The sequence below is a fragment of the Myotis myotis genome, unplaced genomic scaffold (assembly GCF_014108235.1).
Source record: "Myotis myotis isolate mMyoMyo1 unplaced genomic scaffold, mMyoMyo1.p scaffold_m19_p_2, whole genome shotgun sequence".
Taxonomy (NCBI): Eukaryota; Metazoa; Chordata; class Mammalia; order Chiroptera; family Vespertilionidae; genus Myotis; species Myotis myotis.
This window is the reverse complement of record NW_023416324.1, coordinates 209,379,833-209,394,638: the sequence shown is the minus strand read 5'-3', so window position 1 is coordinate 209,394,638 and position 14,806 is coordinate 209,379,833. Positions and strand designations below refer to the sequence as shown.

Below are 14,806 nucleotides of genomic sequence, written 5' to 3'. Positions count from 1 at the left end.
CCCAGGTCCCAGGTGCTTGCCACCGGCCAGAGAGAGGCCCAGGTCCTGGGTGCCAAAGAGAATCCGGTGCCAGCAGCCAGGGGAAGGAAGACCTACTCTTGCACGAATTTTATGCACTGGGCCTCTAGTATTCAAATAAAGTCCTGTGTCTAGGTATGGGGTTAGAGCTTCAACACAGGTGTCTGAAGGGTACAGGCCAGCCCCTAGCACTCTGGCGTAGCCATTATCAGCAGGGTTTTGCGTTTGATTGGTTAGTATGGCTAGTGGGCAAGTGGCGAGGTCCTGCAAAGGGTCAGGCAGAGCCTCAGCCCAGCCACAGGGAGGCCGAGGGCCTGGGGAGGAAGTGGCCTGAGCAGCCTTCTTTCTTGCTGGTGGCTTTGCGTGCTCTTTGCACCTGTTCTTCGGAGAATGTGGCTGCCGCTCAGATTGTGGGTGAGCTCTGCTTTTCTTTTGTTTTTTTAAAAATATATTGTATTGATTTTTTACAGAGAGGAAGGGAGAGGGATAGAAAGCCAGAAACATCGATGAAAGAGAAACTTCGATCAGCTGCCTCCTGCACACCCCCTACTGGGGATGTGCCCGCCACCAAGGTACATGCCCTTGACCGGAATCGAATCTGGGACCTCTCAGTCCGCAGGCCGACGCTCTGTCCACTGAGCCAAACCGGTTATGGCCCTGCTTTTCTTTCTGAGGTTCCTCACAGCTCCACTTGTAAGCCAGATTCACAGCTCAGCAATCTCAGACTGAGAATGGCAGAGGCTGGTTGCACACAACGGTGTCTTCATATTCTGTCACTTTACTTCCCAGAGTGGCTTCCATGCTCCTCCATGATTCTCCTGTGGCCTGTTTTCCTCCCCAGAGCACCTGTTCCTTCAGACCTTCTGGCAGACCATGAGTCGCGAGTGGACGGGCATAGACAGACTGCGCCTGGATAAGTTCTACATGGTGAGGGAGCAGCGCGCGCCGCTCGGCCGGTCCCCTGCGGTGCCAGAGTGGCGGGGGGAGCAGCATGGAGTGGTCTGGCCTTTGAGCCTCCCACCCTAACAGGGCAGAGCTAAAGGCTTCTGGTCAGTGCGGCCACCCTGACCACTGACCCATACGCCTGGTGGTCGCTCAGGAGCCTAGGTCTTGTTCGGGGTGCACATGCCTAGGATTGTGCAGTACTTGACCAGTCTCTGAAGGTTGGCAAGTAGGCACAGAATTCAGTCCTTGAAACACCGTACAGGCTTTCAGTTCAGAGGACGAGGGTCACAGTTGCCCTTCGGAGGGTTGTGGAGAAGCTGTGAATGCCGGCGGAGCCGTGGGGCTCGTGCCCTCAGGGGAGGCCCTTGGGAGCCTGGGTGCCAGCACTTGAAGTTGGCTTCTTCCAGGTGGGGGCAGCGATACAGTTGTTGTTTGCAGGATCCCCTTTCCCCTCCTGTGAATTTAGGTTACTGATTTGCCTTTAGAAATAGCTCGCCACCCTCTCCCATGTTGAACTATAGTGTTGTTACTAAGTGGTGTTCACTGGGACTTGGGACAGTCCCCAGATGAGGGGACAGTGTTGCTGTCTGAGAGCGGGTGACCCACTGGGCACAGTGTACAGGGCAGTGGCCGAGCCTCACTGAGGACGCGTCCCCTCAGGGCAGCAGGTCACGTGTGATTCTGTCACTCAGATCAGCTCTGATGGGCTCAGGGTCGTGTGGACGCTGCATGGCAGACATGAAGTGTGGGCCCGGCAGAGAGCTGAGGAGGGAAAGAGGATGGACACGAAGGCAACAGGCAGAGGAGCAGGGCGGGGCCAGGCTTTGCACTTTTACAAAATACAGGTTTATCAGGCGGAGGAGCTCTGTGTGATCAGCACACGGTTGCCTGAGGTGCAGTCGCTTCGCTAGGATGGATTCGGTTGCTTGTTGAGGCCCATTTCCCAGGTCCCCCTGTGACCATGTCTAGCAGCACAGCCCCCTTTTGATGGCACTGCAGGTTGGAAATGAGGTAGGACAGGTCTCCACTGTCCTGGGGACAGGCGTCCTGGTGCTGGGAGTGCTCTGTACTGTCCTCTCACCTCTGACCACGACTGGACCCTCTGCGGGATGTGGGGTCAATATGCGGAAGGCAGGGAAACTGGGCCAGAAATGCTGTGAGCAGTGCACTGGGGAACGGGATTGTGGGGCAGGCATTGGGGCTCGATTTAAATGATGAGGTTTAAGGGGAGAGTTTACTGCATGGAGATCAGAAAGACAGTAAACCTTTTGCTCTGTTGGGGGGAGATGTTCTCAGTTGTCGGACCCAGTTTTTACAGGGCCTCTGCCGCCTCGGCACCTGCGCTTCATTCCCGTTCTCACTCCTGCAGCGGGGCCCATCCACCTCCGCTGTTGTTCGTGGTGCCTCAGTTGCTGCCCAGGTCTCCTCTAGGAGCCTGACACCTGGTGCGCTTGGGAGGTTGGGGCATCTCAGCCCTGGGCAGCAACACCTCCCCCGGGCTCTGAGGGCTTGGTGTTCTGTCCACCTGCAGCTCCGGGGCCTGCTGTGTGTTTGGGACTCACAGATGACCACGGGCAGAGGGGCTGTCTGGGGAAGCCTGGGTTGCGCTACCACTAACGGGGCCTCCTTGTGTGCCACAGCTCATGCGGATGGTCCTGAAGGAGTCCTTGACGGCCCTGAAAATGCGGGGATGGGAGGAAAGGTCAGTACTCACAGCACGTCCTGCGTCTGCTGCTGGCGGGCCAGTCCCGATTCCTGCCCCTGGGGGATTGGGTTCACGGGTTCTTTTAATTATTTGCCATAAAGGAGACGTCAGCCTTCACATTAGAGAGTGACCTGATGGCACTTACAGTGAAGGTGTTTTTAAAATTATAGTTTGTGTGTGTTCATGTAAATGTTTGTTTTCAACCTTGATGGTAAGTTGTGAATTAGAATTGAGTTCTCACGTAAAAAATATTGTGTTTGTGTTTAGCTCTTTTGTCAATGACCATTGCACGGGTTCTGGAAATACTTAATTTGTCCAGACTTCTCCCTTTGCCAGTAGCACTGTGGAGGGGTAGTCTGTGTCCTCTAACCTGCAAGGGGCCTCCATGCCTGAGGGCACGGGCAGAGCTGCTCTGCTGCAGTGGGCGGGCTGGGCTCTGCTGGGGCTCAGCTCTTCCCAGCCCCTCCTGGGACCAGGCAGGGCGGGTCCCGCCGCCTGGCCTGGAGCTGTGCGTCCAGCTGATGGGGAGCTGGTTTCTAACCTCGAGGGTGGGGGGCAGACAGAGCCACCATGCAAAGTGGGTTTCTGAATGTTCACATTAAAATCTTTTAAAATTAATGTAAAATTTGGTTTCTTTATAATTGTTTTCTAATTTTGAGAGTGATACATGTTCAGTATAAGGAACTCAGAATTTATAAGGCATTAAAACGATTTTAACTCCAACAGACACTTTTTAAGATGCTGCATTGTTTTGTGCACATGGTATGGAAGTGGCATTCACACATGACATTTGCAGACTGCTTTTTATTTTACTGAGGATGCACCAGAAACATCCTGCACGATTTTAGGGCAGAGGTGGGGGAAGACAGGAGGAAAGGGGCTTAGAAACAATGGATTTTGAATTGATTTATAATTAAAAAGTGTACATTAAAGGAGTTAATTTCAAGTAGGTGGATACTAAAACCAGTCCCCAGATGTTAGAATAGCTACTGAACCAGCGCCTTCAGCTTACAGCCCCAGGTATGCTAGGACTTTTTACCTTTGGAAAGCAGTTAGCAAAACCTTGGTCCTGCCCACTTATTCCTCATGTAAAAAAAGGTCAGTAGGAGTTGGACTATAGTTAGCTGATATTTTTTTGTTAGTGTCCTTGTGGGTGGCTTTACGTTGGGGTAGGAGTCCTTTGGTTTTGAGTGGTGTCATCCCTAAGTCCCCATAAGGACCTTGAGGTCTGGGGTCTCACTCATTTCAGGACCTTGGGCTGTGGATTCCCCCATACTAGCTAGTGACTGAAGCGGAATCCAGTGTTAGAGGGACGGTTGACCTCAGTTAACTTCTTATTGGTTTGTTATTACGGAGGTGGTTTCGTCCTCACTGTCACTAGTGGTTCAGTGCAGGGATCACGCTGAAGCACTTGGCCTCCCGTTGCCTGGGTGACCAGTGCTGATGTGACCTCTCTACCCTTCCCTGTCCTGACACAGTGTCTGTGACCAGTTTGTTTTGGGTAAGTGTTCGTTAGCGTCATCAGCAGTCCTGGCAGGAGGGCTCCTGCACCTGCTCTGGCTTCGACCCCTTTTTCCCACGTTTCCTTCCCCAACTGGTGAATCCCTCCTGTTGCCACACAACCAGGTCATCCGGGCAGCCCCTTAAAGAATGCCCATTTCTAGCTCAGGTGTAGAGATCTGTGTGACATCAGGTGCCCAGGATTTCAGACGCCTGTAGACCCTGAAGATGGGTCTCCGAGCTCTCTGACCTGGGAGTCCAGGCCTCTGGTCACTGAAACCAACGTGCCAGGGAGCGGTCTGTCGTGACCTTACGGGCCCTGTACTTGGTGAAGCAGCACCTGGGAGCGAGCTCATCCCCATCTGTGGCCTCCATCTCCTTCCTTGGCATTTGCTGTGTCCTGGTGTGCCTTCCTGAGCAGTTCCCAGCGAGGACAGCAGGGAGGGGTGCGAGACAGCAGGTGGTGCTCGCCTCCTGTTGCCCCAAGCCTCTCCCTGTACTTGGGACAGGGAGGGCCTGTGAGTGCTCACACATCTTGCACTTTGTAGCTGAGTTCAGTCAGGCCACATGTTGTGATGCTGGGAAGGTCACACGAATCGGTGATTGACAGGGTCCTTTGTCCCGGAGGACTGCGTGGGGCTGCAGGTTGGCGTGCTGGAGGGCCGGGTGTCTGCGTGACAAAGCGAGAGAACGCCATGCCCTGGAGCCTGTCCCGGCTGCTGCTGTATGTGCCCCTTTCTTTCTTCAGACAGACTGAGCAGGTGTTGGAGCTGCTGACGACGGAGATCCTGCTCCCCGATAGCCAGGCCCCCAACGGGGTGAAGAGTCACTTCATCGAGATCTTCCTGGAGGAGCTGGCCAAAGTGGGCGCCAGCGAGGTGAGGGGGCGGGGGCGGTGGGCTGGGCAGGGTGGGCAGCTGAGCTGGGTGTTGGTGAACGAGGGTCTGAGGCAGCTTCCGCTTCACTTCCCCTGCAGCTGACGGCAGACCAGAACCTCAAATTCATCGAGCCCTTCTGCAGAATCGCTGCCCAGACTAAGGAGTAAGTGGCAGGGGCTCCCTCCTGCTGGTTCTTCTTTCGCACTGAGTTCTTCTGGGTGCTGTCTGGGGATTGCTGTTCCCTTTGGGGAAGAGGGTACCCGTTGTGTCCACATGACAAATTCACCAGAGGGGCTGGTGGCCGGCGGTTTGGAGAGGTGGTCACAGGAGTCAGCAGGTCTTTTCCTTGCGGGTCCCGCCTAACGCCTGCCTTCGTGCCTGCCTCCCGTTCAGCTCCCTGGTTCTACATAACATCAACCGAGGCATCTTTGAAACGATTGTGGAACAGGCCCCGCTCGCCATTGAAGACCTAATGAATGAAATGGAGGAGGAGGAGGAGGAGGAGGAAGAGGAGGAGGAGGAGGAGGGGGAGATGTCAGAGGATGATGGGCAGGAACAGGGCGTGGCGTCCAAGAAGCCACCTGAAGGTGAGGCTTACTGTGTGTTCAGTATGACATGTCTGTCCCCTCTGTGCCACCTGCCCTCGGGCTGTCTGGTCTCCTCGTTTCTGCCTTTGCCCCCAAAGTCTGTTATTGGCCTGATGGCCAACGTGTCCTTGAAAAACAGGCACCATGTCACTCACTCCCCTGGCCCTCGCTCACTGTGCGCCATCCTGACTCCCCGGCCCTCTCTCTCCCACCGGTGTCCACCCTCCGTCACTCCAGGGGCCCTCCCCTCACCACCCTGCTTGAAGCGAAGCCTCCCAGCCCTCGCCTGCCTCCCTTGCTGTCACTTCCTGGCATAACCCGCTTCTAGTTACATAAATCACTGTTGATTGTCCTGGCCCATCTTTCCCACTGATGTCAACTCCACCAGGACAGGGAGCTCTGTTGATCATGGATGTAGTAGCCTGTGCCAGGATTTGGTCCTTTTTAAGGTCGAATGGTGTTCCATTGTGTGCATGCACCACATGTTGCTTATCCAGTCATCTGTAGATGGACACTGATTCCTTCCAGGCTTTATCTGTTGTGTGAACATGGGTGTACAGTGTAGCTTTTTTTTTCTAATGAAGTTGAATGTTTTGTTACTAAAGTTTATTTTTGGTATTTTAATTGTAGCCTAGTCTAAAAATCATAGGGTGCTGGGAAAGGATGCACATTGTGTTTATCTGTAAGCATTAGAAAGTTAGGGGTATTTTCTTTCAATAGTATTGCTGTAGTTTCTTTTTTCATGGTATTACTAAAAGTTGCTATTAAAAATCTATCTACCATTAACTTAAGACAACTATACCAATTGAAGTTGTTTCATGCTACTTTATTTAGCATTTAGCGGGCTTTCCATTTTCATCCTCAGTAGATGTAGCCATTTCTCATATGCTTCTTCACTCATTAGTTCTCTAGTTCTGAAGGCTTACTCAGTGTTATCTTGATCACCCAACCATCTTCATAACAAGATTTGTTGACAAGTCCTGGATTTTCTGCAAGAGCTTCTTTAATTTCAGTTACGTCTGATGGAGGAGAATAGAGGTCACTAGCAGCTTTCACACTTTCCAAAGCACCACACTCGTCTTTTTATTTTCTTTATTTTTAAAATAAATTATTGATTTGGGGGCGGGGGGGCAGCGAAAGGGAGTGAGAGAAACATGGATTTGTTGTTTCACTTATGTATACATTCATTGGTTGATTCTTGTATGTGTCCTGACTGGGGATCATACCCTCAACCTTATCGGGACGATGCTCTAACCAACTGAGCTCCCCGGCCAGGAACAAACTCATCTTGCTTGTTCAGTTTTGTCCTGACTTCAGGCAGACTGCAGTAACCAACACTTCCCAAAGCTTCCTGTACAAAATGGCTGTTTCCCATTGTGTCCGTACCCTTTTCTGTCGTTATCCATTCACGTTTCTCCGAATTCACCCACCAGCATCAGATTGGGGTGGGGCCTACAGTGTGTTTCCTTCAGACCCTGCTTTCAATTACTTTGGGTTTATACCCAAAAGTGGGATCACTGGATCATATGCTAATTCTACTTTTAATTTTTTGAGAAACCACTGTACTTTTTCCACAGTTGCTGCACCATTTTACATTCCCACCAACAGTGCACACGGGTTCACATTTCTCCACATCCTCGCCAACACTTGTCATTTTCTGGGGTTTTTTTGATAGCCGTCCTCATGGGTGTGAGGTGTTTCTGGTTGTGGTTTGAGTTGCATTTCCCTAATGATTAGTGATGTTGAGTATCCTTTTATGTGCTAGTTGGCCATTTGTATGTCTTTGGAGAAGAGTCCATTCAAGTCCTTTGTCCACTCTTCACTGGATTGTTTTGTTGAATTTTAGGAGTCCTCTATATATTCAGGATACTAGCCCCTTACGAGATGTGTGATTTGGAGATAGCTTCTCCCATTCTGAGTTGTTTTTACTCTATCGATAGTCTCTTTTGATGCACAACATTTAAAAATTTTCATTAAGTCCATTTTGTCTGTATTTTCTCTTGTTACCTGTGCCTTTTGTGTAACATCCAAGAACTCAGTGCCACATCTAATGTTGTGAAGCTTTTGTCCTGTTTTTTTTTCTAGGAGTTTTTAATTTAGGTTTATATGCAGGTCGTGGGTCATTAGAGCTAATTTTTGTATGTGGTGTTAGGGAAGACCCGGCTTCTCTCTTTCGCTTGTGATGGCCAACTTTCTGGCACTGTTCCCTGAAGGGACTGTCCTTCCCCACTGACGGGTCCTGGCGCCCTTGTGGAAGGTCATTTGACCATAGATTAGGGGTTAACGTCTCCCTCCCCTTTGGCTTTCTTGTTAGTCAGCACCGCGCCCCCCCCCCCCCCCCCAGCACCTTCTCTGGCATCCTGCGTCTCACCTGTCCCTCCCTTTCTCTCTCACTCTAAGCACCTGAGTGGCCCTGGCCCAGGCAGACCCAGGAGTCTCCTGACAGGCCTGCCCCTGCCCACCTGTGCCTGCTTGCCGCCTCGCTGTCCTCATCTGCCACACACACCTGCCCTCATGGCCACCTGTGGCTCAGCAGTGTTCTCTGTGAAAGCCCCAAATGATCTGCAACATCGTCTCCACAGGCCCGCCCGTGGCTGGACCAGCTGCCCTTCTCCCTGGCGTCCAGAGCTCTGGCACCACATGTACCTAAGACGCCACTCATAATTCCCTCTTCATTTCCCTCCTCGAGGACCGGTCAGGCCTTCACGTCCTCTGGGGCGTCTCCCTTATTTCCAGGCTGCGGTGGCCCCACTTCCCTCAGCGTGAGGCTGTCGGGGTCCCCCCGTCTTGTGCTGTGGGCTCCCACTGCCTGCACCTTGCACTCCGGGCACAGAGGGCTGGTTCAAGTAGTTTGAGTTGATGCAGCTCTTTCATCCTAGGCTCCTGTGGGGCTCACCCGGGCCTGGGTGAGGAGCAGGGCGAGGACGATGAGGACAGCACGGGCGCTGTCCTTCAGGTGGGTGGCCTGGGCTCGTGGGCTGAGCTCAGCCTCTCTCCTCGGCTTTATAGCCGACTCTGGGAGCTGGCAGAGCTGGAGGAGGGGAGGCGTCAGGGACAGGGAGGGCAGCCGTTGGCTGAGACTTGGGGGGCCCTACGTCTGCCAGAGCACAAGTCCTTGAAAACGGGGTTGGGGGCCGGGCACCTGGAGACGGGGTTCAGAGGCTTCACCGTTCTCAGCTGCCCAGCCCCAGGACTGCCCACCGCCTCCTGGGGCGCTGGGGCCACTGAGGACCTATGATTCCAGGCGCATTGGGAACGTGGAATACTTACAACTTTTCAGTATTGATTACTTGAGAAATTAGATTTTAGATATCTTGATTTAAATAAAATTTATCAAAATTAATTTTCCTTGTTTTCATGTGGCTACCAGAGGATTTAAATTTATAGAGAGGCTTCCCTCTTTTTTGCGGGGGGCACTGTCCTGGAGTGAGCTGTACACAGTCACCTTTGCTGAGGGGACAGCAGGTGTGTCCTGTGGGCCAGGTGCTTCTCTCTACTTGCTCACATTCTGGCAGCACCTGGCAGTGACTGACGCTTTGTCTCCATGGTGTCCCTTTGTGAAACAGTTTGACTACGAGGCTGTTGCTAACAAGCTGTTTGAAATGGCCAGTCACCAGAGCACCCCTTCTCAGAACAGGAAGCGTCTCTACAAAGTGATCCGCAAGTAAGTGTTTCTGTTCTTCCCACTGCCCTGGGGTTGCCCCTTCCCTCTCGGGCGGCCTCAGCTAGCGGGCAAGGGAGCAGGACTCCCCTTCAGAGTGCAGGTAGCGAGGGGCCTCACCGAGGGCCACCATGCTGCCCGCACAGGAGGCAGGAGGCTAGAGGTTGTGGGTTGCCTTCTCTGTTCCGCCTCCTTCCTCCTCCGGGAGCCACAGCCATGGGGAGTGACTGTCTCTTGTTCTTGCAGGTTGCAGGACCTCGCTGAAGGTGAGCACTGAGACCGGCCCCAGGGAGAAGGCATCTGTCCCCTTCTCTCAGGAGAGCGTGGGAGCTCGTAGGTTCACCCTCGCAGCATGAATAGTCTGCACAGAGGGGTCTGGGGTTCTGCAGCTCATCTTAGGTCAGTGCGGGGCCTGGGGCAGCGTGGGGCTCAGGAACCTGCATTTCTAGTAAGTTCCCAGCATGCTAAGGCTGCTGGTCTGCAGCAGACCTCTCCACGTCCTGGTGTGTGGCTGATGGAACTGGTACGGTTTATTCTGCAGACAGTTCTCTGGAAGGTTTATGATTGGAGATGTAGCATTTTCCCCGCCAACATTTCATTATAAAAATATTTACACACATAGCAGAGTTGAAAGGATTTTATCGTGAAGACCTGCATATCCACCACCTGGATTCTGTCATCATCATTTCACTGTCCTTGTCCTATCACGAATCTGCCCACTGAGCCCTCCCTCCCTCACCCTTAAATACCTCATGCCCGTTATGAATTAAAGTCCAGTGTTTCTTAGGTGAGATTTACATCCAGTGAAAGCATGGAGACTGTGCACCTGTGGGCTTTGACTGGTGCAGACCCTTTCATCCAGCTGTGGAACGCCATTGCCCAGGAAGCTCTCCGAGCCCCTCCCGGCATAAGCGTTTTAAAGAAGTAGGCCTGGCATCCTACATGCTCCAAGAACGGGCTCTTTCCCATGGTGCCGACTAGGGTTTCGGGCCGGCTGAGCTGTGGTGGGCGTGGAGCAGGGCCTCCTGGCACAAGCTTGGGGAGGGGCTGCTTGCTGGGCCATATGGAGCAGACTGAACAGGCCTGCCCTCAGCCCTGACCTCTGTCTGCCTTGGTCCTTAGGCCTCTTCCCTGAGGAGGACGTCCCAGAAGAAGCCTACAGGGGACTGCAAGAAGGGAGGAAGGGGAGGAAGGCCAAGAAGCGTTTGCCCAAATCCCAGCCGCAGAACGAGACAGGTAGGACTAGTGCCCGCGGACGGTGGAGGGGCCTACCCACCTGTTGTAATGGGAACACACCTGCCATGTCTCCTGGGTGAGGCCTCCAGGTGTGACGCCTCCTGCCTGCCCTGGCTGCCCCAGCACCATGAGTGCCCTGGACCAGATGCCCTGCAGCAGCAGGCTGCCCGCTGCGGCCGGGACTCGGCTTGTCTGGCTTCCGGGCCACTTGCCATCTTCCCCGCTCTCCTTGTCTGCAGTTTCAGTCTGTGCTGCTGCTTCCTGGTCCTTCTTCATCTTTGATCTGTGTGCATCTGTGGGTTCTGACCCATCCACTCCTCATCCTCAGTGTTCCCCGAGACCAGTTCGCCTCACCGCTCTCCTTGATTCTAGAGCAGCCGTGGGCAAACTACGGCCCGCGGGCCGGATCCGGCCCGTTTTAAATGAATAAAACTAAAAAAAAAAAAGACCGTACCCTTTTATGTAATGATGTTTACTTTGAATCTATATTAGTTCACACAAACACTCCATCCATGCTTTTGTTCTGGCCCTCCGGTCCAGTTTAAGAACCCATTGTGGCCCTCGAGTCAAAAAGTTTGCCCACCCCTGTTCTAGAGGCTTTCCTTCCCCTGTCTCCTCCCTCCTCCTCAGCTGTCCACACAATTGTGATGAGAATGCGACAGCCTCACTAAGGACGACTCTGCTACTGTCACCCAGGCCCCGCGCCCACTGCAGACCACCAGGCATGGGGCTGCCTGCTGCAGTGCCCTTTGAAGCGTTTCTAGATTCACCACTGCTCTGCCCAGGGCCCCGCCGTTCATATGTTTCACATCTGGGCCTTGCGGCAGGCACAGGGCCCACTCCAGCACCTACTCCAGCGCCCCCAAATGCCATCTCATGGCTCTGGTGCACCAGGCTGTTCCCTGCTCCTGGCCCTGCCTCCGAGCCTGTCCCTTCTGACCAGCGTCACCGCCAGCCCCAGTGCACTGAGCCTGGGCCCGCCCGCCCCTCTGGCATGTCTTTGCCCTGATCCTGTGCGCACGGCTCTTTCTGAGGCTGCCTCTGTGGTATCAGGAGCCAGCACGTCCGCACTGGTGCGGGGCCCCGGCGGCTGGTGCGTGTCTGCTCCTGAGGCTGTCGGTGCTTCTGTGCCAGGGGCTCTCGTGTCCTCTCTGCCCTGGGCTGGCACCTTCGGTCAGCACTGAAGTGAGGTAGCCCAGGCCTTCACGCACCTCATTATGTGGCCTTGCTGTTTCAGGGAGAAATGAACAGGAGGACCCACGTGCAGACCCGAGTTCCAGATTAGAGAGAAAGAGGCGGCGTCAGGGCCTAGGGGCGGACCCCACTGCGCCCCTGGAACAGCCCGGAGGCCATGGCAGGAGAGGAGCGTGCAAGAGGCGGCGGCAGCCTCAGGCAGGGGCCAGAACAAAGGTGCCTGGGTGCCAGGAGCCAGACGTGAAAAAGAAGTGGACACGGAAGAGCAAGAAATGACGTGGCCAGGCCCAGCCCTGGCGGGACAGCCCTGTCTCTGCCACTCCTCCCGGTCTGCACTGTGTTGAATGAACGAACAGGACAGGTGGGCCATGCTCCCAAGACTCCGGACATGGTCTGAAGTTCAGCACTAACTGAGGTTGGCTCTCACTCAGCCATGCCCCAGAGAGCGCTGCTGCTGTGCTGACCCCGGTCAGGCAGGACCCGCAAACAACCCTCCCTGGCAGGGCAGGGGACTAGCCATGCAGCAGGCGGCTGTAAATAAAATGCTACACATTCTTAGAAATGGGAGTCCTGCCCTGTGTGCTCACGCTGGAAGGTTTCTGGTGGGGTGAAATGACAGGTGCTGGCTCTTGAATAGTGTTTATGTTTTACTAGAGGCCCAGTGCACAGATTCGTGAACCGTGGGGTCCCTCGGCGTAGCCTGTGGTGGAACGGGGGATCGGGTGGAAACCGGCAGTCCAATGCCGCCTGCCACTCCTGCCTGCGCTCCTGCTCATCTTGGCCCCACTAGGCCTGCCACCACCATTGCTCGGTAGGCTTGTTGCTGCTCTGCTGAGGTCTCCGGGCTGCAGCAGCCAGCCGTGAGCCCTGTGTCTGGCATCCATTGGTCAGCTGAGTGGCGCTCCCACTGTGGGAGTGCAATGACCACCAGGGGCAGCTCCCGCGTTGAGCGTCTGTCCCCTGGTAGTCAGTGCGCATCACAGCGACCTGACCCGCCATTCGGTTGTCTGGTCACTTAGGCTTTTATATATATAGATACCCATGTTTGTGGGTAAGACGATTTATACATTTCTCAAAATCTGCAAGAGGATGCCAAGTGCTGGCAGTGGGTTTCTGGACACGCTGTTACTCTCCACGTTACAGACTTGTGTTTGGTGCTTGGGGTTGATGTGCCTGAGGCAGGAAGAGCAGTTCCTCTGCCCGCCTTCGTCTCTGTGACTCGGAGGTAGAACCTGATCAGGCAGCCAGTGGGCAGACCTGCCTGTTTCCCATATTCCTCCCTCCCTCCCTCCCTCCCTCCCTCCCTCCCTCCCTCCCTCCCTCCCTCCTCCTTCCTTCCTTCCTTCCTTCCCCTTCCTCCCTCCCTCCCTTCCTTCCTTTCCTTCTTTTCCTTCTTTCCTTCTTTCCTTCATTCTTTTTTATTTTTTTTATTTTTATTGATTTGAGAGAGGGGAAGGTAGAGGGAGAGAGAAACATCGATGAGAAAGAACCATCAATCACCTGCCTCCTGCACACCCCCTACTGGGGATTGATCCACAACCCAGGCATGTGCCCTGACCCGGAATCTAGCTGATAACCTCTGGGTGCGTGGGACAACACTCAACCAACAGACACACTGGCCAGAGCCGGTCCCCATACTTCCCTTCAGCGCCTTCAGATTGTCCCAGAGGGCCATCCAGGAGGTCTGAGCGGCTGTGTTTGCTGGACCCTGACCAGAGTACCGTGAGGGGAACCTACCGGGATGGTTTGTGCTTTGACAAACCTGGCTCCTGAATACCAACTAGAGGGGAAATAAGGATGTGAAATAGTGCTGCATGGCTCCCGGTGGCCTCGGGCAGTGCTACAGCCATCGCCGCAGACGTGGCAGTGGGCACTCTCCTGGGTTACTCATCCTGCGTTCCACCGGCATCCAGGCCAATTGGGCCACTGCTGGGCCAAGGCGTGTGGGTGAGCCCAGCAAGAGGACCACCTTGGGGAAGACCCACCGAGGCTTGAACTGAACCCCAATTTCCAAAGCCCTGCTGCATGAGCACATCGTCCACCCAGGGGGAGCCAGGGCCATGTGAATCCCCTTCCATTCTAGCTGCTGGCCTGCTGAGGCTGGCTAGGGGAACAGGTTTAGGGGACAGGAAGAGGCAGCCGAGGCAGTCATCAGTTCACAGTTCCCTTTCCCCAAAGAGACTCACAATTTTGTTGTTTCTGTTGAAATTCCTTTGGTCAAAGTAAAGGAACAGTGCAGCTGGAGTTGCTCAGGGTTGAGTGTCCACCCTGGCACCAAGAGGATTTCCGGGCAGGGCACATGCCCCGGTTGCAGGCCTGATCCCTCGTAGGGGGCGTGCAGGAGGCAGCTGTTCTGTTTCTCTATCATTGATGTTTCTACCTCCCTTCTCCCTCTCCCTCCCTCTCTAAAAATCAATAAAAACATTAAAAAAAGAAAAAAGTAAGAGAACCAGCCATACTATAGAGATTTCTGGGGGTATATCTGATTGCAGGTGCTACCTTGCTGCATCATCACCATGGTGTGTTACTGTCCCCCCGAGAACTTACAACACTGCTCCTGACATAATGGCATCCCTGTTAGTGCCAGCGGCTGCTGATGGACAATGGGCACTTGTCCCCGTCAGGAAACGTTCTCATTGGGCAAAGTGGTGAAACCCCGAGAGGAAGTTGAATGTGACCACCAACCACTGTCCCCCAGGAAAGCTTGTGTTCAGAAGTTGGCATTGATTTTATTTCCTGTTCTTTTAAAAATGCCTTCTTGGGAAATCACTTACATACCATGCAGTTCCCCCACCCGCAGTGGACAGGTCAGTGATTTTCAGTGTATTCAGAGTCACCACAGTCAATTTTAGGACATTTTCACCCCCAAAGGACATCTGTAGCTGTCACCCTCCCAGTCCCTGGCGCCCACTGAGCTTTCTGTCTACAGATTCCCCGATTGGACTTTGAAATAATTGGGGTCGTACAGTGTGGTGTTCTGTGTTTGGCTTCCTTCACTCAGCACGTTTTCAGCGTTCGTCCCCGTTGTATATGTCAGATCTCACTTCCCCAGTGGCTGGATGACATTCCGTTGTGGAGATGG

The 14,806-nt window shown here is 53.9% G+C and overlaps 1 protein-coding gene across 6 annotated transcripts in view; it reads left to right on the top strand.

The window, feature by feature from the left end:
• RRP1 (ribosomal RNA processing 1) overlaps nt 1–12,286 on the top strand; it is a 32,412-nt gene extending 20,126 nt beyond the window's left edge. For 2 of the 6 annotated variants that reach the window (XM_036351473.1, XM_036351470.1), the window contains 10 exons: nt 860–945; nt 2,604–2,665; nt 4,917–5,046; nt 5,145–5,209; nt 5,440–5,633; nt 8,513–8,589; nt 9,200–9,297; nt 9,541–9,560; nt 10,417–10,530; nt 11,768–12,286. In XM_036351473.1, the coding sequence (XP_036207366.1) occupies nt 860–945; nt 2,604–2,665; nt 4,917–5,046; nt 5,145–5,209; nt 5,440–5,633; nt 8,513–8,589; nt 9,200–9,297; nt 9,541–9,560; nt 10,417–10,530; nt 11,768–12,000 (1,079 nt within the window). In that variant the 3' untranslated portion in view covers nt 12,001–12,286. Of the gene's footprint in view, nt 1–859; nt 946–2,603; nt 2,666–4,916; nt 5,047–5,144; nt 5,210–5,439; nt 5,634–8,512; nt 8,590–9,199; nt 9,298–9,540; nt 9,561–10,416; nt 10,531–10,769; nt 10,977–11,160; nt 11,217–11,767 lie in introns of those variants that run through there. The other 4 variants (XM_036351475.1, XM_036351472.1, XM_036351474.1 and 1 more) reach the window with 3 other exon arrangements.
• The last annotated feature ends 2,520 nt before the right edge of the window (nt 12,287–14,806 follow it).